The following is a 24,296-nucleotide window of genomic DNA, read 5'->3' as shown; positions in this document are numbered from 1 at the left end:
TCCGCTGGGAATACCGCTGGTGGGGGCCGGGAAAAATACAGCCCCGTGGAGGAAGCAGGAGGGGGGTGGTGTGGTCGTGAGAGAGCTGGCGGGACCCTTCCAAAACGTGGAATTTGGGGAAGGGGAGTGTGGGGGGGTGGGGAGGAAAGAAGGGGTTGAAAAAAAAACAAACGGATCAGGCGAAGAGGCAGACGAATAGATGGTGATGGAGGGATCTGGCGGAGGAAAAAGCACGGGACACGGCGGGGTGGGGTAGGGAAAGAGGGATGGCTGGAGAGAGAGATGGAGAGATGAAATGAAAACTGAAGAAAACCCACCGAAGGCACTAAGCAAAAGATCTTGTGTTTTTTAGGGCGGGGGGAAGAGGGGAAGCCCTAATCCGTGCTCCCCCACAACGGCAGAACCTATATATATATATATATATTTGCAAAATAATAATAATTAAAAAAGCACCCGGCTGGACCACTTTCCTCCTCCCTCCCCCAGCACTGAGACACATGGGAAGGGGCTGAGGAAGGCAACTGGCTGGTTAGGAGTGGGGGGAACTGGGAGCAATTGGGGGTGGGGGGTGTTCTCCGCTGCCACTGCCCTCCCACCCTCCCAGATGGCAGATCGAATGAGAAAGGAAGGAGGGGAGAGGGGAAAAAAAATCAGGATGGGGATAAAAGAGAGGATCGGAATTATTCTGATGGAAGGATGGACGGGAGGGCGGCCGTGCCCTGGGAAAGTCCCTTGGAGGTGGGGGGAAAATGGGGAGGGGGGAAGACTACGAAGGGAGGACCTTCCTTGGGTATGCCGACCATCCCACTCACCCCCTTCACTCAAATGCAGAAGGGGACTGTTGGCATCAGATCCGAAACGGGAGAGGTTGCTGTTGGTTGGGTTACTGTCTGGTGGAACCGCTTTGGTGGTGGGGGGCTTTGGGGTTCCCTTCCCTGCATCCCCCTCCCCAAGAGAGAAACAGACACAACGAAGGGTGTGCAATTCCAAATATGTCTTTATTTTTATTATTACACACAAGGCACTGGCTGAGGCAGGGCGGGAATGAGCACCAAGCAGTATTTGCACCCCCAGATTTGGGCTGTTCCCCCAATCTTGGAGCCGACCCAAGCTGGTTCCCGTCCCCCCCACCACTGAAGACCTTCTCCTGGAAAGACTCTCCCCTAATTTCCCAAAAAGCATTAGGGAAGCCTCCCCCATCTCCCTCAATCTCCCCGTCTCCAACCTCCGAGAGGTACGAAGTTAAAACAAGCCAGGATCAACCTAGCCATCTTTCGCTCAACACAGCTCGGAGAAAGCTTGTGCGGGGGTGGGTGGGCTCTCCCGAGGTTGAAGGATTCCGCAAATGAATCCTTCCACCTCAGCCGTGTGCAACAGCCTCCTCGTGTTTTCCACCTAAAACCCAACAGAAGACACATACATCCCAAACCTGGTTAGCAGGAGGTTCATTTTTGGGGGTGGCCATCACTTCTTCTCAAGAAAGTTGACCTCCCTCTCTCTTTGGTTAGCAGGAGGTCGATTTTTGGGGGGTGGCCATCACTTCTTCTCAAGAAAGTTGACCTCCCTCTCTATTGAAGTTGACCCAAACTCAAACTTGGTTAGCAGGAGGTCCATTTTTTGTTGGCCATCCCTTCTTCTCAAGAAAGTTCACCTGCCTTTCTTGAAGTTGATTCAACCTCCAACCCAGCTGGGAGCTGCTGGGATACCCCTCCCCATCACCCCCATCACCCCTAATCTTATTTCTGAGATCCCCTTGTGCGATTATCTATCCATCGTCATAGCTGAATCGGAAGGCGACACGAACTCTGGTCACAGATGGGACAGCATGCCACCAGCCACCGCCACCGTCTCCCCAGTGATGTAGCTGGCTTCGGCAGAGCATAGGAAAGAGACAATGCCCGAACAGTCTGATGGTTCTCCGAGCCTGGGGAGAGGAGAAGGGGGACTTGGTTAGTGGTCAGAGGAACTTTTTTAGGAGACCCGAAGATCTGTTGTCTTCACCCAGAACATAGTTTGTGGGTGGAAGCTTAGGGATGTAGGACTGGAGAACATCAAACCAAGAACTATCTTGGTGAATCACTCAAAAGCCCATCCTGGTTCAGAAGGTTGCATCTATTGGTGGTCAACCAGATGTCTACGGTACCTACAAGGTTGACACAATTTTTGGAGGTATGTGCTCCAATTTGCAGGTCACATGGAGTCTATGCTGATGGTCTTCAAATAATCCATCCTTCTGGAGTTCCTTCGATCTCGTGGAGGACAGATTTCTCGAATGCCACCCATCTTCACGTTACCTTCCTATTAACAGCATGTTTCCTTCAATCTCCTGAAATTCCACAGGTTAGTGAGGTGTTGTTTGAAGAATATATCTTTGGGCCTGTGTGTTATCTCTTGTAAGCTTCACCGGATTGGGGTGGAAAAATAAGAGAAATATCTACTTCAGCTTCCCCAAGAAATATTTCCTTCAGCATCTCTTCATGTTCTGCCTGGCCTTTTTTTTTTGTTTGGACTTTATCCTCTGTTTGTATTTTTACAAGAGTTATAAGCAAACGTCTGAGACTCGGGCTTATGACGACTCGTTACGCTAGCTGTTTGGTGCCGCCAGGATTACTCTGGAGTCGGGCAGCACCATAATTGAACTCAATAAACTCGTAATTAAAATAAGCAATGGCTTTGGATGACAAACCAACCAGATGTTTGCTGTATTTACCCAGAAGGCTGAGCATGGTTCCTAGTTAGGAAGGTGTGCGGGGGTGTAGTTTCTATGGTATCATTCTGGACAGGTCCCCTATAGGTAATTTGGTCATCAAACCCCATCTGGAGGTCTATTTTGGGGGGTGTTTTAAGCAAGGGACGTGCAGTTGTGGATCAAGTCATGGGAGTGAGAGAGAAACCAGGTCAAATGGCTGCAGGAAAAGCCGCAAATAGAAGAGCAATTCTATCTATCTATCTATCTATCTATCTATCTATCTATCCATTATACTCCCTTATCTATTTTATCTATTCTATCATCTCACTATTTATCATCTATTCTATTATCTGTCATTTATTATCTATTTATCATCTATCTACTGTATCTATCCATCCATTATCCTCTCTCCCTCATCTAACTACCTATTCATCCATTATCCTCTCATCTATTTTATCTAGCTATTCTAGCTATCTATCACCCACCACCCATCCATCCATTATCCTCTCATCTCTCATCTATTTTATCTATTCTATCATCGATCGTCTCACTATTTATCTATCATCTATTCTATTATCTGTCATTTATTATCTATTTATCTATCATCTATCTACCATATCCATCCATCCATTATCCTCTCATCTATTTTATCTATCTATTCTATCATCTTGCTATTTATCTATCATCTGTTCTCCTTCTATTATCTGTCATTTATTATCTATTTATCATCTATCTACTGTATCTATCCATCCATCCATCATTATCCTTTCCCTCATCTAACTATCCATTCATCCATCCATTATCCTCTCTCATCTATCTCTCATCTATTTTATCTATTCTATCATCTCGCTATTTATCTATCAACAATTCTCTGTTATGTCATTTATTCTCTCTCTCTCTCTCTTTCCCCTAGTATCTATCTATCTTTATATCACGTATTTATATTACTATCATCTTTATATCATGTATTTATATCTCTATCTATCTATCTATCTATCTATCTATCTATCTATCTATCTATCTTAGATATAAAGATATATAATGTAGATATATAGTCCTCAATTTACAACAGTTCATTAAGTGACTTTAAAGTTACATCACTGAAAAAAGTGCCTTATGACCTTTTTTCACACTTACGACTGTTACAGCATCCCCATGGCACGTGGTCAAAATTAAGAGGCTTGGCAACTGACCCGTACTTATGATGGTCGCAGTGTTCCTGGGGTCAGGTGAACCTTTTTTGCGACCTTCTGAGAAGCAAAGTTAATGGGGAAGCTAGATTCACTTAACAACGGTGTTACTAACTTAACTGCAGTGATTCATTTAATGACTGTAACAGGAAAGGTTGTAAAATGGGCAAAACTCACTTAACAACTATCTCACTTAGAAAAAGAAATTTGGGGCTCAATTGTGGTCATAAGCTGAGGATTACCTGTATATATATACATATATACATATACATATACATATATATATATATATATATATATATATATATATATATATATATATATGTATATGTATATGTATATTGTGTGTGTATATATATTAAATATACTTATATATTAATTATAAGTATCAGGATAATTAGAAATATAAGTTAAATTAAATTATGTCATCCTAAATATGAAGATAATAAATTATAATTATAATTACAAATGTTAAATTGTAATGCAGTTATCAATATGAATATAATTATAAACGTGAGATAAATGAAATTATAATGTTAGTTATAAGCATCACTATTATAAATTTAAGTTAAATGAAACTGTAATGTACTTAGAAATATCAACATAATTATATCGGCTAAATTAAACTGCAATTCAATTATAAATATCAGTACCATTACAAAAATTCTAATGGCATTCAAAATATAAATATTAGAAATTTAATAATTATAATTTATTTAAAATATAATTATCAAATAGAAAATTAATTTATAATTTAATTATAAATGCAAATTAAATTGAATGATATAATTATAGATGTCTAAAAGAAGTAAAATAAAATAAATATAAAAATAAATGGCTAGCTGTGGAGTTTTCCCTGTGCCAAAATGGGTGAGAGTTGTCAGTTTTAAGGTTTTGCAACACTTCAAAAAAAAAAAAAAAAAAAAAAAGAACGGCTAAAGTTTGTTGGAAGTTTATAGAATCAGATCCCGGAGCCTTTGTTTTAATGCAAAACTCTTGATTTATCCCAAGTTTTTTACCTCCATATCCGCATTACTTCCAGTGCTCTGTTTTCCATGTTTTCGTCCTGCCAAAACTAGAGAGAAGGAACAGCTGTGAGATGATTCAATGGCGTCCTTTTAATTTTGGGGTGCAGCGAGTCCCACTGTTTGGAATTACAGGTCGTCCTCAACTTACAACCATTCATTTATCCCGTTTACCTGAAAATACGACCTACCCTGAAAGTAAGTCCTAGCTTGATAAGCCCTAATTAAGATCCCACCCACACCAGGGTGGACGGGTAAAAATTAAGCCGGGAGAGGATTGAGGGGGGAATGGAGCGACCCTACTGTTTACCTTTGGACAGTTGTAGCCTGGCCTCGCACACCCCGACACCTGCCTTGCCAGCCCATTTCTCCTGCAGCCGGCAAGGCTTTTCTGAAGGCCTCTGGAGCTGATAACAACTATCAGCTGTTCTTGGCTGCAGAGGCCTTCAAAAAAGCCTTGCTGGCTGCAGAAGAAGTTCCTGAAAGCCTCTGATAACAGCGAAAAGGAGGGCGGGTATGATAGATGCAAGTGAGGTTAGTCAGTGGATGACATCCCCCACAAATAAGACCTGGTACCTTTTTTGTGGCAACAATAATACTGTATAAGACAGGGTCTTATTTTAGGGGAAATAGGAGTAGTGACTGTTCAAAGTTCTGCAACTGACTCATATTTATGGCGATCGGCATGTCCCAGGGTCACATGACCCCTTTTCACAACCATCTGACAAGCAAATGGGGGGAAACAGAGTCACTGAACAACCGATTAAGTGACTTCACTCATTTAACAACTGCGGGAAAGGTCGTAAAATGGAGCAAACCGTGGCAGGAGAGCTCGTGACGTGGAGCGAAATTGATTAAACAAGTGTTTCGCTTAGGGACAAAAACATTGGGATTCAATTGTGGTTGTAAATTGAGGCTCATCTGTACAAGCAAGCGATGGGGAGGCTAGAGAACAACTCGCCAGTTGTCAAATTAACACAATTTTTAAAAGCTTGGTTCTGATTTTTTTTTTCCTCCTGTGTTGGGCTGTTGCCATTCTCGACTCCCAAAATCCGTGTTTCCCAACCTCACCTGTTTTTAAGACCGGCTGGACTTCAACTCCCAGAATTCCGCAGCCAGAGGCTTGAGGAATTCTGGGAGTTGAAGTCCACCCATCTCAAAGTAGTCAAAGATGGAGTGGGGGAAACACTCCACTGCTCTAAAATCTCTTTCCAGCCTTAAAAATACTCACAGGCGCGCTAAATTTTGTGCGGATCAGACCAGGCGCCACACAGTTGACACGGATGTGAGGGGCCAGTTCGATGGCCAGGTTGCGTGTCAAGCCCAAGAGGGCTGTCTTGCTGACGTTGTAAGGCCCAATGTTCTAGGAGAGAAGAGGTGAAGGAAGCGGAATCAGGGTACCTTTAAGAGGCAACCTTTTTTAGACCTCCCGATTCCCTCAGGCTGGTCTCAACGTTAAACAGGCCCTGCTCCTTGCATCTTTCCTTGTAGGAGTTTTTCCTTTCTCTCTCTCTCTCTCTCTCTCTCTTTCTATTTCTCTGTCATCTATCTAGCTATCCATCTGTCATCTAGTCTATTGCATCTATCTATCATCTTAATTATCCAACCATGCGCCTATCAACTATTATATCTGTCTCTATCATCCATCCATTTCCATCCATATCATCTATCCATTCCTTTGTTTATATCTGTTTGTCTATCTATCTGTGCTTATTTATCTATTGTAACTATCTTATCTAATTGTATCCATCCATATCAGGGGCGGGGATGCTACCGGTTTGGCCCGGTTCTATAGAACTGGCAGCCCTGAGGAGCAGTAGACACCGAACCCACCCAGGTGTTTGGCCCACCCACCTGCCCGGGCTTGTGGCTGTTCTTTATTTCCTGCTTTTTCAACCTCAGCTGCTTTGCGCGGCACAGCTGAGATTGAAAAAGCAGGAAGGGAGTTTGAAATGCTGTGCAACTGCACGCAGCACTTGTCAGCTGTCCTGGCGGTACAGCTGATGTCTTTTTTGCAATGTTGTACACAAACGCGCAGCAAAATGCAACTCTCATTAAACTAGTAGTAACACCAGCTGAATCCCACCCGATCCATATCTAATTTATCCATCCATCCATATCCATCTATTTATCTATATATCAATCTACCTTATTTATCCATCCATTATGGCTGCTATATCTATCTGTATCAATATATATCTATGTATCTGATCTATCTATCTATCTATCTATCTATCTATCTATCTATCTATCTGTATCCGTTTTAACTATTATCTATTTATATCCATCTATTCATCCATCTCTATCTCTATCTATTGTATCTTTCTATGTAATTATGTATATCACGATCATATTTATATCTATTCATCCATCATATCTGTCTATCTGTATCTCTCTTCCTCTCCCTCTCTCTCTTATCATCCTCTTATCATTAAAAGTGCTCATTCGATTTATTTACCTTTCCTTATATCTAACTTCTCTGAATCCTCCCACTTAAACTGGGAGGCCCAGGACAGAATAAAAGGGAATAATTAATTTCTCCTAATTTGGAAAACCAACTTCCTAGATTCAGCCAGCAATTGCGTTTGCCTTTTTCGCAGCTGTGTAACGAGGCTGGCTTTTATTCAGGTTCAAGGAGAAAGAAATCTCTTCCCCCCGACCCCCCACCTAATTCTTTTATTCCATCTTTACAGACAGCTTGAGAGAAGCAAAACAAATAGAAAATTATCTGCTTAACTCACTGGAAATGGCATATATCCAGCAACGGATGACACGATAACGATGGAGCCGTTTCTGGAACAAAGCAAGGAATTGAAAGAGGCAGAAATATACTGTGTGTGTGTATGTATGTGTATATATGTAGATCTTTGGTTGTTCGGGTTTTCTCCCGCGTAAGATTCGAAGTATCTAGGCAACGTTTCGATGAAGTCTCATTCATCATCTTCAGGCTTCTGTCTCCAGCTCTGTGCTTCTCAGAGTAATGTGTATATATATATATATACGTTCGGGTATTTTCCCACGTCATAGTAGTTGTGCTTTTAAAGTTGTAGCGACATTTCAGCAGAATCTCATCTGCCATCGTCAGGCTTCTGTATATATTCTGCATTCCACTATGCAGAAGCCTGATGATGGCAGATGAGATTATGCTGAAATGTCGCTACAACTTTAAAAGCACAACTACAATGATGTGGGAAAATACCCGAACAAAGCTGAATGCCATACATGTAAGTACCCGCAAAAACTTAAGAAAACAAAATATATATATATATATATATTTCCTTTTCCTTCCCCTCTCGTACTCCTTTATTCCCCTGGAATCAGTCACTATTTCTCTCCCAACCTACTTCACAGGGTTGTTGTCAACCAAAATTAGGATTTATCTCCCTAATCTACCGAAAGAAGCATTTACAAATCGAAATGTGAAATGAAATAATGTTCTGTAGCAAGAAAATTACTTTTTTTTTTTTTGAGATTATAGGGGATTTGGCCATGAAGACTGAGAATTTGCGGCGTTTCTCATGAATGCAGCAGGCTGCGAGTGCAAATTCTACCTCCCTTGAAGAAAATGGAGCCGCCCTGTTTCACAAAGACAGGAATTTATTCGAATCAAGACTTCTTTTTCTTTATAGGAGGAGGAGGCTTAAGACAGAGCAGATTTCAAAGGGCGGGAGAAATTCACAATTAGGACTAGAAGCTTGAAATGCTTGTGAGGAGAAAAAAAAGAAAAAAAAAAGAAATACCCATAGTTAAAGCGGATCAGAAAATCGGCAAGAAGAAGAAAAAAGAAAGAGGAGGAAAAAATAATAATCTAAAGGTTTTCAGCCCAAACATAACTTAGAATATATAGACAAACTTATATACATCATACTGAGGGATTTTACCCCTGCTTTAAATTGAAAAACGGTAGAGGTAGACTTCAACTTACGACCGCAATTGACCCCCACATTTCCATTGCTAAGCAAGACTGTCGTTAAGTGAGTTAGGCCCCATTTTACAACCTTTCTTGTCTCCGTTGTTAAGTGACTCGACACTGTTGTGACATAACCCAGTTGTTAGATGAATCTGGCTTTGCCATTGACTCGTGACACTGGGACTCTGCGACCCCATCATAAGTGTGAGTCAGTGGCCAAGCGGATGAATTTTGATCATGTGACCCTGGGGATGCTGCAACTGTCATAAATGTGAAAAATAAGCCACTTTTTTTCAGTGACCTTGTGACTTGTAACGGTCACTAAATGAACAGTCGTAAGTCGAGGACTGCCTGTATGTAAATTAAGAAGAAAAAAACCCAAAATATTAAGTGACATACTCACCCCCTTTTCTGCATATGAGGAGCCACCAGGTTGATTAGCAATGCTGTTGCCTTTACGTTGATATCCAATATCTGAAACAAATAACAGGCGCACCTGGATTTATGACCGTAACGCATCCTTACGGCTGTAAGACGAGACACCCACGCAATTTTGCTGACCTGATTTTAATGTCAAGTTTGGAGGAAAAGTGGCGGAAAAGACTGGAAACTTGCAATAAATCACTGTCCTGGGTTCGAGGGGGAGGGATCTGTCCTAATTTCAAACGGTCACTATGCGAACCACCATTAAGTGAGGACCAGCTATAAAGCGGGAAAGCAATATTTTCATCCCCAACCGTTTTTCCAAAACCATGTTTGGCCTTGCCACCAGATTGGTCGGGTCAATCTGGGCACCCTAAGCTTCCCCCACAGGGTTCACTCTTTGGACTACAAAGCCCATCTTTTTCTCCTCTGTCCCCTTCCGCAAGCTCTCACCTTGTCCCAGACTTCCTCCGAGGCGTCCAACATATTTCCGAAAAATGGGTTCACGGCCGCATTGCAGACCAAAATATCAATTCCTCCGTAGCGCTCCATGGCCTGCGGAAAAGAGCGGAGAATTAAACACCTGTTGTTTAAAAAGTTAATCCAGCTTGTAATGCAATATTTCTCAATTTTGACGACTTTAAGAAGCTTTGCTTGGCTGACTAGGGAATTCTGGGAGTTGAAGTCTACCCACCTTAAAAGTTTTTTTTTTTTAAAAAAACCACCCTTCCAAATACAAATTCAATCTCCTTCTGTAACTGTTTAATAAAACAAATGCGATAGAAAGCTATATGCAACTCGGTCCAATTCGTTTCCTGGGACACAAAATACCTACAGGTGGCCTTCCACTTATGACAGTTCACTTAGTGACCGTTCAAAGTTACAACAGTCGTTGATTAAAATTCGGCCACGTGATTAAAATTCAGACACTTGGCAACTGATTCATATTATGACGGTCACAGTGCCCTGGGGTTACTTTTGTAACCTTCCAACAAGCAAACTCAAGGGGGAAAGTCAGATTCACTAACTTAAAAACTGCTGGGGTTCAGTTAACGACCGTAGCAAGAAAAGTCATAAAATGGGGTATAAAATTCACTTCAGAAATGTCTCGCTCAGCGACAGAAATTTTGGGCTACACTGTGGTCATACATTGCAGACAACCTGTATGTACTCCAAGGAAAATGGTGAAACCAACCAGCCCCTTTTAAAAAGAAGCAAAATTCCCATTTTAGGGTCTTAAAACCACCGAGGAAGAGTGAAGAAGTCCTGAAAATTGGATAAAATAAGTTTTTTTTCCCCTTTTGGAAAAGCGGGCAATGAGAAACAACTTTTTTTACCTCATCCTAGCCCAATTGGGAATGCAAACTGGGAAAATAATTCCCAATTCTCTGCCTCTGTGGCAGGTTGAGTCTTGTACCACGAAAACCACAATGTCAGAGAATTTCGATTGCAAGATACTCGCCTGATGAAATATATCAACCTAGCCTCTGGTTTCTCCACCACATACACACAAATACACACACATAGCACAAACGAAGATGCAAAAGGATTCCCTTGGAAATCCTGACTTGTCGAAGAAATTCCATAGCTGACAGAGTGCCGAGTCCATTTTCACTCCCCTATTGTGAGAAGTGAAAATTATTCCCTTGAAAGAAAAAAGCAGAATTATCTATTTTTCTGCACATTTCTCTTCTATATAACCTAAGAAGACCCTGGTAAAATAGTCCATGTGAGGTCAATTGTCACGCTGACCCAGGTCAGGACATAAGCTGTCCTGATAGTCCCAGAAAAGGACACCAGTTAGTGCAAACAATGCCAGGATGTAGTAACTGTTAAACAATGTTAAGTCAATGATTAATTGTTAAGCACGTTACTTTGGGGACAGACTGTGATCCCAAAAATCATCCTAGAATCAACCGACGCTAATTTTGACCAATGGGGCAGTGAGGAAGGGGGGAGTTTTGGGGATCTTGAAGTGTATAAAACTCTGTAAATCAATTGTCTCATTGCCCTTTCTGCCTCTACCCAGAAGAGGACAAGGTGCCGGCCTTTGCAAATGTCAATAAAGCTCTTGAAATTGTTCACTGAGTTTCTTGTTGATTCAGCAGAGAATTTGTAATCTCACACCTAAAAAGCTGGAAACATAGTTCCTCTCTTCCGGGGGAGTTCTCAATTTACAACCATTCATTTAATGACCTCTCAAAGGTAGTGGTGTGATGGCCTAGAGGCAGAGCTCTCGCCCCACAATCAGGAGGCTGTGAGTTCAATCCTAGGTAGAGGCAGATATTTCTCTCTCTAGGTGCAATTAGAATATATCTGCTGAACAAAAAACTCCCCATTGGTGACAGGAAGAGGGATCTAGCCAGTAAAAAACACCCTGCTAGCTCCATTTAGTTGCCCCGACACACCCTGCAAGGGATTATGGGACCGTTGAAAGATGAGGATTTAGTGATCATACAAAGGCACTGAAAAAAAGCGACTTACGACCATTTTTCACACTTAACAACCGTTGCAGTACCCTGGGATCCAAATTCCACTGCTTGGCAACAGGTTTGTATTTATGATGGTCTCAGTGTCCTGGGGTCACGTGATCCCCATTTGCAACCTTCTGATGAACCAAGTGGACGGGGAAGCCGGTTTCACTTAACAACCGTGTGACTGATTTAACGATGGAGACTCGCTTAACAATGGTGGGAAGAGAGGTAGTAGAACGGGGTGAAATTCACTGAACTTTCTCGCTTAGGGACAGAACTGTGGTCGTTAAGTCGAGGACTGCCCGTAGGGACGCAATGGGTCAGAATACACCACGGAGGAGAAGGGTTCTTACCACATCCACTAGATGCTGTCTGTCTTCTGACTTTCCCACGTGGCACACCAACCCCGACACGCTGAGATTCTCGGCCTGCAATTCGGACACTGTCTGGTCCACTTTGGCTTGCTTCCGGCTACTCACTAGTACGTGTGCCCCATCTTGTGCCAGCCGGCGTGCGATGGCTAAGCCGATTCTGCCAAGACACAGACACGACACAGGTTGACCTCAACTTACAACCGTTCGTTTAGTGACCATTCGAAGTTATCACGGCACTGAAGAGTGACTTAGGATCGTTTTTCCACACTTACAACCATCGCACCATCCTTGTGGTCACGGGTTCCAAATTTAAACGCTTGGCCACTAACTCCTATTTATGATGGTCGCAGCGTCCCAGGAGTCATGTGATGACCTACTGGCGACCTTCTGGCCAGCTAAGTCAACGGGGGAGCCCAAATTCGCTTAACAACCATGTCCCTGATTTGAGAACTACAGCGATTCACTTAACAATGGCGGTAAGAAAAGTCGCAAAATGGGGTAAAAATTGCTTCACCAACGTCTCGCTTAGCGTCAGGAATTTGGGGTGCAATTGTGGTCGTACGTCAAGGACTACCTGTAATAGGATGTATCCAGCAGAAGTCCTTTTCGTGCAATTCTTGGTGCCATTCTACAGATAAAACAGGCACAGATAGTCCTTGACGAATGACCATAATTGAGCCTAAAATTTCCATTGCAAAGCAAGACAGCTGTGAAGTAAGTTTTGTCTCATTTTTGCAATCTTTCTTGTCACTGTTGTTAAGTGAATCAGATAACAGATAATCAAGAGTTGGAAGGGACCTTGTAGGTCATCTAGTCCAACCCCCCGCCCAAGCGGGAGACCCTACACCATTTCTGACAAATGGCTATCCAGTCTCTTCTTGAAAGCCTCCAGGGATGAAGCTCCCACAACTTCCGAAGGCAACTTCTGTTCCATCGGTTGATGGTTCTCACTGTCAGAAAGTTTCTCCTTATTTCCAGGCTGAATCTCTCCTTGTTCTTTTAATTTTATCCATTCAATTCTTATTTAAGCTTCAACTTAGGCGTCCGACTTTTGATCCCCTGACCACGGGGGATGTTGCAAAGGTCATAAGTGTGAAAAATAAGGGTTGTAACTTTGAACAGTCCCTAAATGAACTGTTGTAGGTCGAAGACTATCTGTACAGTATACAAGGAGTCCTCACTTAACTATCATTGAAGTTATGACAGTTGTTAAGTAACTGAATCCGATATATCTATACCTTCATTTCAGTGACTCAGGTCTGAAATTAAATCCCTGAGAATAGCCTTTTTCCAATCCAGATCAGCCGGATCGACAACTTCCACACCTGACTAGAGTCGAAAACTAGAGTGAAATAATGATGTGTTTTTAAGGGATTTCAAAATCGTAGCTCGAAGTAGGACTTATCAAAATATGTGGGTGGTTAGAAAGGAGCGGATCTGGTTTGAAGATCAGCTCTGGTTTTCAGAGCATGTAAGCATCATGTGAACAGAACATTTATTCAGTTTCATTAGGTCACAAAACAAGTTGTTGCAAAATCATACAGAAGTGGGAATTCATAAGCTGCAGGTAGCTGCATGCTTGATCTAGGAAGAAACTGGAAAGAAACTCGCTACCTTGAGTTACTTGTAAAATAATAAAGGTGGGATACAAATAGGAAGGAAGGAAGGAAGGAAGGAAAGACAATGGAGGGAGGGAGGGAGGAAAGGAAGAAAAAGAGAGAAGGAAAAGAGAAAGGACAAAGGAGGGTGGGAGGGAGGAAAGAAGAAAAAGAGAGAAGAAGGAAGTAAAAGAAAGAAAGAGAGAAGGAAGAACAATGGAGGAAGGGAGGGAGGAAAGAAGGAAGAAAAAGAGAGAAGGAAGTAAAAGGGAAAGATGGAAGGACAATGGTGGAAGGGAGGGAGGAAAGAAGGAAAAGAAAGAGAGAGAGAAGGAAGGAAAAGAAAGAACAATGGAGGGAGGGAGGGAGGAAAAAGAAGGAAGGAAAAGATAGAAAGAGAAGGAAAGAAAAGAGAGAGAAGAAAGGAGAAAGAAAGAAAGAAAGAAAGAAAGAAAGAAAGAAAGAAAGAAAGAAAGAAAGAAAGAAAGAAAGAAAGAAAGAAAGAAAGAAAGACAGAAAGAAAGAATGAATGAATTCTGGGAACTGAAGTCTAGTTTCTTAAAGCTGCTGAGGTTGAAAATACTAAAATACCATGATAAGTAATTGAGCTAAGATTATAATCCCTGTATGTTTTCTCCAAAGCAAATCCGGTCATACTGAATTTAGATTTTACAGCCCTATTCAAGCAGAGAAGACTGCGCTTCTCGTCTATTAATTCTCAATTTTTGAACTTTTGCCTGTTCCAAAGTCTTGTTTGCAGGGCTCTGCAAAGGATGGCAAAATACTTATTTCAAAAGAGCAAAGTGGGTTGAAAATGCGAGCAGAACCTTGACCTACTTATAAAGTAATAAAGGTGGGATAAAAATCAGAAAAAGAGAGAAAAGAAAATAAGGGACAGTGAGTGAGTGAATAAGAGAGAGGATAAATAGAGATATAGATTGTTGATATAGGTAGATAATAGATAGATAAATAGATGGGGGGGAAGGATTTGAGGTAAAATTTGTTCAGCATTTTGAAATAAAATTATTTAGTAAGAAAATTTTTCTTTTATTGAATAATAGCACTACGTGGGTGGGAACTTGATAAGAAATCCTAGCAAGATAAATTTCTCCATGGGGTGACCCAAAAATAAATGTAACTGAGGTGAATCAAGATTGGCTTCCGAAACGATCTAGTTATTTAGCCCAAGTCTGAGGGAACACAAAGCAAAATTATTCATATAAATCTAAAAACATGACAGATTTCATGGTTCAGACTAAAATACTTGAGTTTGTGAAGGACAACTAGGATGTTCAGAGTGGGGGGAAGAGACACTTTTTAGGTCAGTCAAGAGGGAATTGTGGGAAAATGAATGTTAAAAGGGCCTCCATTGTTTCTCAATCTTGGCAACTTTAAGGTGAGAGGACTTCAACTCCCAGAATTCCACAGCTAGTAATGGCCGGCTAGGAAATTCTGTGTGTTGAAGTCGACCCATCTTAAAAGTTGCCAAGATTGAGAAAGACTAAAATACTATGATAGGTAACAGAGCTAAGGTTATAATCTGTGGTTGCTTTCTCCAAAACAAATCCTGTCATACTGAATTTAGATTTTACAGCCCTGTTCAAGCAGAGAAGATTGCACGTCTCAGTTAAAACATCAGCTATTAATTCTCAATGTTTGAACTTTTGCCTATTTCCAAAGTCCTGTTTGGTCTCGGGGAGTCTGCAAAGGATGGCAAAATATTTATTTTGAAAGAGCAAAGTGGGTTGAAAATGCAAACAGAACCTTGACTTACTTATAAAGTAATAAAGGTGGGATAAAAATAAGAGAGAGAAAAGAGGAAAAATACAAGAGACAGTGAGTGAGTGAGATGGAAGGAAGGAAGGAAGGAAGGAAGGAAGAGAAGAGAAGATAAAGGAAGGAAGGAAGAGAAGATAAAGGAAGGAGGAAGGGAGGGAGCAAAGGAAGAAAGGAAAAATAGAGGAAGGAAGGAAAGAAGGAAGAAAAGAAGGAAGAAAGGAAATAAGGAAGGGGAGGGAAGGAGCAACGAAGGGAAGGAAGAGAGGAAGAAAGGAGGGAAGGAAGGGGCAAAGAAGGGCAGAAAGGAGGGAGGGAAGGATTGCAATTGGGAAAGGAAGGGAGGAGGAAAAGAAACAGGGAGGGAGGGAAGTAAGGAAGAAAAAGAAGATAGAGGAAGGAAGGTAGGAAGAAAATGAAGGAAGGAATAAATGAGGGGGAAAGGAAGGGAAGGAGCAAAGAAGGGAAGGAAGAGAGGAAGAAAGGAGGGAAGGTGCAAAAAAGGGAAGGAAGAATGGAAGAAAAAAGAGAGGGAGGGAAGGGGCAAAGAAGGGAAGGAAGAACGGCGGGAGGGAGAGAGAGAAGGGGAAGAAGGGAGGGAAGGAAGAAAAAAAGCAAAGAGGTCACAAAAAGCCACCTCTTCAGCAGAACCGCAAGAATCAGCTCCTGATCTCTCCTTCAAGTGCACCCCAACATTTAATTTGAAGCAGGGGACTAGTAAGAGAACAGTTTCAAGGCTGGCGGGAGTGCAAGAGTGCCTCTGGGCGACTGCAAAGTGCTTTCCCTTCCTCTTTCCAAAATTTGGCCATCTCTTCCATTTGGATGCGCAAAGTTTCCATCGGGGCCTCCTCCAGATTTTTTTTGGGGGGGAGAGGGGGGAAGAACCACAACTCCCAGCATGCCCTAGAAGGAGAAGGGGGGGTTCGCAGGCGACCCGAGCCCGGCGCATTCTGGGAGTTGCAGTCTTCCCAAACTTTGTAAAGTTTCTCTCCCCACCCCCCCAACCCAAGTGGAGCGGGGGCGGGGGGCTTGCTTACCCTTCGGTGGAGGCCGTCACCAGGGCCACTTTCTCGGCCAGGGAGCGGCCGGCCGGGACGCTGCTCATCCTGGCAAAGCGACTCCAAACAGAGCGGCCGGTGAGCAGCGCTCTTTGCATGCCCCCCCCCCCGCGCAAAGCCTCCTTCTGGATCCCGCGCAGCTCCGCCTGCAATGCGCCGATCTGACTGCAACCCGAAATCTCGCTTCTACCCCGCTTGCACCGCTGCAAGGGCGCAGGGGAGCAAAAGGGGTGGGTGGGCGCGGGGCCGGGTTGGAGAGCTACGAGAGGAGAGGTAGCGGGCGCTCCCTGGTGGCCGAGGCCAGAGCTGCAACATGCAGAGGAGGCGGTCAACACCGCGAGAGTTCCGCGCGCGATTTCGACGACACCCTGGGAGGCTGTGGCCCGGGGATGGGTGGGGGAGCCTCTAAGGGGAGGGTGGCCGTCGCCCCCTTGAGAGAGTTCTTGCACGAATTGCGAGCCGCGCCAGGAAATGGGGGAAATGTCTTTGCATTCGTCTATATGAGGTTGGGCAGCCTTCTTGTGGGAGGGAAGAGAAGGAATAGGGATTGAATGGAAGGAAGGAAGGAAGGAGAAGTGGAAGGAAGGAAGGAAGGAGAGATAGGAAGGAATAAGGGAAAAATGGAAGGAAGAGGGAGGGAGGGTAAATGGAAGGGAGAAAGAGGGAGGAAGGAGAGGCAGAAGGAAGAAAAGAAAGGAAAAAGGGAAGGAAGAGGAAAGGAGGGAGGAAGAAAGGAGAGGTAAAAGGGAGGAATAAAAAATAGATGGGAGGAAGAGGGAGGGAGCAAGCAAGGAAGGAAGTAATAAAGGAAATATGGAAGGAAGAGAGGGAGGTGGAAGGAAGGAAAATGGGAGGAAGGAAGAGGGAGGGAAGGAGGAAGGAGAGGCAAAAGAAAAGAAAGACAGGAAGGAAAATGGAAGGAGAAAGGAAGAAGAGATAAAAGAAAGAAAGAAAGAAAGAAAGAAAAATGGAAGGGAGGAAGCAGGAGGGAGAAAGAAAAAGAAAGAAAAAATGGAATGAAAAGCAAATTCACAGGTACAGTATATGTGGTACTTCACTCGATAGTAGTAACTGGGAGAGGGATCTTGGAGTCCCTAGTGGGCTCCAACCATTTAAATAGGAGCCAGCCGTGTTGTGCTGCTGCAGCTGCCAAAAAAGCCAACACAGTTCTAGGCTGCATGAGAGGAGGGATAGAATCAAGATCACCTGAAGCGTTAATACCTCTTTATAATGCCTTGATAAGACCACACCTGGAGTACTGCATCCAGTTTTGGTTACCACGATGTACAAAAAAACCCAAACAAACTGGAGACTCTAGAAAGAGTGCAGAGAAGAGCAACAAAGAGGATTAGGGGATTGGAAATTAAAACGTAGGAAGAACGGTTGTTGGAACTGGGTATGTCCAGTTTGATGAAAAGGACTCAACACGATAGCAGTGTCCCAGTATCTCAGGGGCAGCCAAAAAGAAGAAGGAGTCAAACTATTCTCCAAAGCATCTGAAGGTAGGACAAGAAGCAATGGAGGAAAACTAATCAAGGAGAAAAACAACCTAGATATAAGGGGGAATTTCCTGACAGTGAAGAACAATTTATCAGTGGAACAACTTGCCTCCAGAAGTTGTAAGTGCTGCAACACTGGAAGTTTTTAAGGAGAGATCGGATAACCATTTGTCTGAAATGGTGTAGGGGGTTGGACTAGAAGATCTCCAAGGTCCCTTCCAATTCTGTTATTCTATTCTATTTTTTCTATTCTATTCTAAAAGAAAAACGGAAGGAAAGAAGAGTGGGGGAGGGAGGAAGGAGAGGTAGAAAGGCCAAAAGAAATAAAGGAAAAATGGAAGGAAGGGAGGGAGGAAGGAAAGGTAGAAGGAAGGAAGAATAAATAAAAGAAAAATGGAAGGTATGAAAAGAAAGAAAGGAAATGAGAAGGAGGAGGAGATAAGTCATGTAGAAAGAAGGAAGAAAAGTGATAAAAACAGAAGGAAGGATGGAAAAGAGGCAGAAAGAAGGAAGCAAGAAAAGAATGGAAAGAAAAAAGGATGAAGAAAGGAAAAGGGGAATGAAGGAAGAAAAGAAATAAACAGACAAAAGAAAAAATGGAGAGAGGAAGGAAGGAGAGGTAGAAAGAAGAAATAAATAAATAAAAGAAAAATGGAGGGAAGGAAGAAAAAGGGAGGAAGGAAGGAAAAGAGATAGCAAGAAGGAACCATGTTACTAATTTAACTGCAGCGATTCACCGAACAATGGTGGCCAGAAACCTGGTAAAATGAGGCCATGTCTTCCTTAGCAACAGACATTTTGGGCTCAATTGTGGTTGTAAGCTGAGGACTAAAAATAAGTGTCTCTTTTCAGAAGCCCAGAATTCACTTACAGATGGAAAGGAAGTAGTTGTGCAAGAAAAGAGGCAACCAAGCCCCAACAACAGGAAGTCACGCACAAAACACACACATCTTCACAAATGGAGAAAAAAAGCTGTAGCAATCCAGACTCTTTCTCTTACCGATTCTACTGCTATTCGTCCCCCCACCCCATTTGAAGCACACCCTTGTATTCCTTCCTGGCACATTTCTGGCTTTTGAAGTTTCAAGAAAAGCCGCTGTTCCCTGAACATGCGCAGAGTTTTTTTTTTTTTTAATTAATTCACAATGGAGTTTCTATTCACGGCTTGTAAATCCAAGATTTAAATCTTGGATTAAGTCTCTCTTCAATCTTGGGGCCCTTCAATGAAACCGTTTAAAAGAAGAAGAAAAAAATCCTTATTTTGTAATCTTCCTCCAAAATTGGCAAACTCGGTGTCAGTTTTAATGAGGTAATTTTTTAAAAAATGTGGTTAAAAACAGGTTGGATGGTGGTTTTAGTTCCCCTCGAAACTCTCCAGGGGGGTGAGGTGAAAAGGGGGAGATAGATCCAGCCCCTCCTTTTCCAAAAGTGCCATAGAGTTGTAGAATCCTGAAAGGGATGCGGCGAGGTCATCCAATCCACCCCATCCCTCTCTGCATACCGATCCAGATTAAAACCTCTCCGGTTGATGGACGATATTAGCCTCCAGGTGTCCAGTAAACATTGATCATGCTGTCCAGTGTATTCCAGCTAGTCCTCAACTTACGACCAGAATGATTTATCTTGCTAAATTAGAACTTCATGAGTTTGGTCCCGTTTTATGACTTTCCTTGCCCCCTTTGTTAAGTGAATCACTGCAGTCGTTGAAATTAGTCACATGGTCCTTAAGTGAGTCTGGTTCCCCCCCCTTTGGAACTTTGCTTGTCTGAAGGCCGCAAAAAGGGAGGGAATCGCGCGACCCCGGGACACTGCGACTGTCATAAATATGAGTCAGTTGCTAAGAGTATGAATGTAAGTCACGAGATTGCGGTGGAGCTGCGTTGGTCATAAGTTGTGACTTCGAACGGTCACTAAGTGAAATGTAAGTCGAGGACTAAGTGTATCGTTAAGGAAGTATTTTTAACCTCCCGACTTTCTAACGGGCTTGGCGCCTTTTTAAAAAAAGGCGGGGGGGAATTGGTCTTCAATTTATAAAGTTTGCTGGTAACCGTGAAATTGTTCGTAGCAATTTAGTTTTTGCTTTTTTTTTTTCAATGTTTTTATTTCAATCTGCATTTGAGATCCTACCATCAGGAAGACGATATAGAGTGCTGAAAGCCAGGACAAGTAGATTTAAACATAGCTTTTACCCAAGTGCTATGATCAGGTTAAATGCAGAGTTATGAATCTGGTGGTCTTAACATATATATGTCCTGGTTGTAGAGTTTTTAATTGTTATTTGTTTTAATTTGTTTTATATTGTTATTTGTATATGTCTTTTGGTGTTGTTCAGTTGTATGTTGTGAAAGAGCACCTTATTTAGTTGTTCTCGGGTTTCTGAGTACAATGACAATAAATTTATCTTATCTTATATATCAACAGTGTGGCATCAATAATCATACATTTTAGTATAGGCAAAATTAATAATACCAATCATATCTCTCAATGCATATATTCACATATAATTCATAATCCTTCAATGCTTATTTTCAACCTTTCAAAACTCTTTCCAAATGCCTACCATCGTATCAGTTAAACATACCTAGTGATTCCATTATTCAATTTTCTCCCTGTTTTCATTTTATTTTATTTTAAATAAAAAAAACCTCATTTGGCAAGCAGTATGGTTCCAGGTTTCACATCTCAATACAAACATGACCATAGTTACCTGTTCGTTTTATTTGTTTAGTTTCATATCGCATCATCATTATTGTTAAATATTAAGCTTGTCCAATTCTGTTCATAGCAATTTTGGGAAGCGAAAATGAGGAAGTGGATTGGGCCCCGTTTTTCAAAGCTACTTCTCTCTTTTTTTCTGGTTTTCTATTGGCTCCTTTTCAGTTTTGCAAAATCGCCCCAAAGTCTGTTCTATGTCTGGCAGACAGGAAAAGGAAAGAAAAAACGGATTTAAAAAAAGCAACGACCAGCAATATTCTACCAATCTCCTAGGTTTTTTTTCCCCTCTTTACAGCTAATCCTCGACTTACAACACTTCGCTCGGTGACCATTTGAAGTTACAATGGCCCTGTAAAAAGTGACTTACGGCGGTGATTCTTCACACTTTAAAGACCCTCGTAGCATCTTCATGGACACGGGATCAAAATTCGGATGCTTGGCAGCTTGACTCGTATTTATGACGGTCGCAACATCCCGGGGGTGGTGGTGGTGGAAGGGGCTCACATGATCGATCCCCTTTTGCAAGTTTCGTCCAAGCCCAGTGCATGGGGAAGCCAGATTCATGGAACAAACCATGTGACTGACTTAACGACTTGCAGCAATTCACTGAACAACAGTGTTGTAAAATGTAAAATTTTACAACAAAGTTGTAAAATGGAGCAAAACTCCCTTCACAACGTTCTCCTTTAAGCCAGATATATTTGGGGCTTGTCCATTGTGGTTTGTAAGTCGAGGACTTCCTGGGATACCTTGGATAGCAATGTAAGTGAAGCTCGCCTCAAAACAACTTGTCTCGCTTAGCAACAGGAATTTTTTCCTCTCAATTGTGGTCGTAAGTCAAGGACAGCCTGTATTAACCCACCCAAAACTACTCAAAAGTCGGCCAATGACAATTGTCGAATCGGTTTTTATCTTCTAATTACAAATTTGTTTTATCCTCTCATAAAGAATTTTCTAACGATCCTTTGATAAGAAGGACGGGATCCATTTCACCTTTCCTAAAGTTTGAAAAAGCTGGCTGGGGAATTCTGGGAGTTGAAGTCCACCCGTTTTAAAATGGCTGATTTGGAGTAACCCTGATTTGGCTGCAAAGCTGTCAGTTGAGCCACGAGATCCTGGTTGAACTGTCAACGTTGGTTTGGTTACTTGTGATGGGGCTTTGTGTTTCCTTTTTCACAAGCCAGCCTCTTCCAAGCCACGAGAAAGGATGATATTGACCTGCAAGTAACTTTAAATCATCTAAGGAATAGAACAGAACAGAATAGAATAGAAAATAGAATATGGAATGGAATCGAAAATAAAATAAAAAAATTATATGGAATGGAAAAGAATAGAAAAGAAAAAATATATGGAATGGAATAGAACAGAATATAGAATAGAATAGAATAGAATAGAATAGAAAATATGGAATGGAACAGAACAGAATAGAATAGAATAGAAAATATGGAATGGAACCAGAACAGGACAGAACAGAATCGAATCGAATAGAAAATATGGAATGGAACAGAACAGAATAGAATAGAACAGAACAGAATAGAAAATATGGAATGGAACAGAACAGAACAGAATAGAATAGAAAATATGGAATGGAACAGAATAGAACAGAACAGAACAGAAAATATGGAACGGAACAGAACAGAATAGAACAGAACAGAATAGAAAATAGGGAACAGAACAGAACAGAATAGAATAGCAGAGTTGGAAGGGACCTTAGAGGTCTTCTAGTCCAAACCCCTTGCTTAGGCAGGAAACCCTACACCACTTAAGACAAACAGTTGTGCAACATCTTTTTAAAAACTTCCAGTGTTGAAGCATTCACAACTTCTGGATCTGGATCATTTTGATCTGCAAGTAATTTTAATCATAAATGAATTTAAAAACAAAACACAATGCAGGGCAGCTCTTTGCATCCTCCAGCTGAGTGCAATCCGATTTATTTCCGGGCTGATGAATTCGCAGTGCGCCTGTCAAGAGTGCCCAACAGGTCGGCTAGTTACAGTTGGCAGGTCTTAGGGAAACTCACCTGTTGACCCGACAAACCGAGATTTCCAGGCTGTGAAGCCAACTTTGGCTTGTGATTTGTGTGGGGAAACCAGAGGACGGAGGAATGGAGGGACGGCTTACTATTTTGCTTCTAAGCAACCGCGGTTTGCTTTCCATCTTGGTCGCCCCGGGAGAATTTGCTGGGAGGCACGCAGGGCGCTTATTCTGGCCTCCGAGAGCCAATTGGGAGGGGACGGACGGACAGGGAGGTCCTGCAGGATAACGAGAAAGAGTGCCCCCAAATCTAAGCGTGTGTCTGGGGGGACGCCCCCCTTTGCAATCTCTGCCCTTGTTCAAACCAGGATTTGACCCTCGCAATGAAAGTGGCAGGAGGGTGGGGAGTCAGCCTGGGGACCCGGAAGGACCCTTCCCCAAATTTAAGCCTGTGTCTCTCTGGGGAGACGGGGGGCAGGAGGAGAAAAGAGGACGCCCCTCCCTTTGCCATCTCTGCCCCATTCAAACCAGGGCTTGACCCTCCCAGGGAAAGCGGGAAGACTGCGGGGGGGCTATACCAGAGAGCCCTTTCTCCGGAGGGGAGGGGGTCAGTGCTTTCCACAAGAGGGGGAAGTTCCCCCTCAAAGGTTCCTAATGGGGGAGGGTTTTAAAGCCTCCGGAGAGGAGAAATCTGGTGAGGGGGAGGAGTCTGGGGCGGGGAAGGGGGCGTCGGGAGAGAGGGGGTCGTCTGCTCTCCACCACCCAGCAGCCGGTGCCCGTGGAGGGGAAGAAAAAGGTGTGGGGGGTGGGATGAGAAGAAGGCGAATGCGCATCCTCCGTTGCTCCCACCGCCGCCCCAGCCCAGGCATGTGCCGGCTCTTGCCGCAGCTGAGATGGCCCGCGCCGGGTGGGAGGTTGCTCGCGAGCTGCAAGGTAGGGACCCCCACCCACTCCCGTGGGGTGGGGGGGTGGGGGAGAGAAGGGGAGGGAGGGGGTGAGAAGGGCATCCTCCCCGCGCCCGCAGCATTCCTGCCCCGGCTCGTTGCATCGTCCCCGAGCAAGGTGCTGAGCAAAGGAAGACCCCCGCAACCAAGGAAAAGACCGTTGTCTCCTTCCAAGAGAGACCCCCCTCTCATCCGCCAGCCCAAATGTGGGTGGGGGGATGCTGGCCCTTTCCACCCATCCTTCTGCCCCACAGCCCCCTTCGGATGAGGCTGCCCTAGTGAGGAAGGGTCTCAGGATGCGTCTCTTTCTCTCTTCCCCCACCCCCAGAGTCTGTCTGCTTTTTCCCCACTGATTTCTCCCCCCAAGCATCCCCCTTCTCCCCCCGTTCCCCATCACCCCCACTGCTTGGCTTCCCTTCTGCCCCATCCCAGCCCACGACAGGGGGCTGTCCCCACCGGAGACCCCCAAAGTCCCACTCCCCCTGTCCCTTTCACTTTTGGTTCTGTGTTCCCCTTCCATCCCACATGTCTGTCGGGTGGGGGGGCTTGCCGCCTTTGCCACGGCAGGAGGGAAAACCTCCCCCAATCCCGAAACCCTGGTCTTGAATTCCTGAAAATCATAAGGACTAGCCCCATTTCAGCTC

General features: G+C 43.4%; 2 protein-coding genes and 1 long non-coding RNA gene across 5 annotated transcripts in view; 1 reads left to right on the top strand and 2 right to left on the bottom strand.

The window, feature by feature from the left end:
* Positions 1–979: 979 nt before the first annotated feature.
* LOC113448783 (dehydrogenase/reductase SDR family member 4-like) lies at positions 980–16,886 on the bottom strand. Its single transcript, XM_087917362.1, has 8 exons — positions 16,497–16,886; positions 12,065–12,242; positions 9,691–9,792; positions 9,218–9,288; positions 7,646–7,697; positions 6,136–6,267; positions 4,899–4,954; positions 980–1,924 (listed from the first exon to the last, which is right to left on the bottom strand). Exons 1-8 carry the CDS (start codon positions 16,613–16,615, stop codon positions 1,810–1,812), a joined length of 825 nt encoding a protein of 274 aa, XP_087773488.1. The 5' UTR covers positions 16,616–16,886; the 3' UTR covers positions 980–1,809.
* LOC148124392 (uncharacterized) lies at positions 2,966–3,225 on the bottom strand. Its single transcript, XR_015740267.1, has 2 exons — positions 3,115–3,225; positions 2,966–3,077 (listed from the first exon to the last, which is right to left on the bottom strand). It is a non-coding gene; the product is annotated as an uncharacterized LOC148124392 (long non-coding RNA).
* CARMIL3 (capping protein regulator and myosin 1 linker 3) overlaps positions 15,826–24,296 on the top strand; it is a 67,527-nt gene continuing 59,056 nt past the window's right edge. For 2 of the 3 annotated variants that reach the window (XM_026719561.2, XM_087917361.1), the window contains exon 1: positions 23,561–23,641. In XM_026719561.2, coding sequence (XP_026575346.2) covers positions 23,602–23,641 — 40 coding nt within the window. In that variant the 5' untranslated portion in view covers positions 23,561–23,601. Of the gene's footprint in view, positions 16,177–23,560; positions 23,642–24,296 lie in introns of those variants that run through there. The other variant, XM_087917360.1, reaches the window with a different exon arrangement.

This window comes from Pseudonaja textilis, chromosome Z (assembly GCF_049901715.1).
Source record: "Pseudonaja textilis isolate UNSWEBS1 chromosome Z, rPseTex1.2, whole genome shotgun sequence".
In the NCBI taxonomy this organism is placed as follows: Eukaryota; Metazoa; Chordata; class Lepidosauria; order Squamata; family Elapidae; genus Pseudonaja; species Pseudonaja textilis.
Note: the sequence above shows the minus strand (reverse complement) of the source record. Positions and strands in the feature narration are given on the sequence as shown.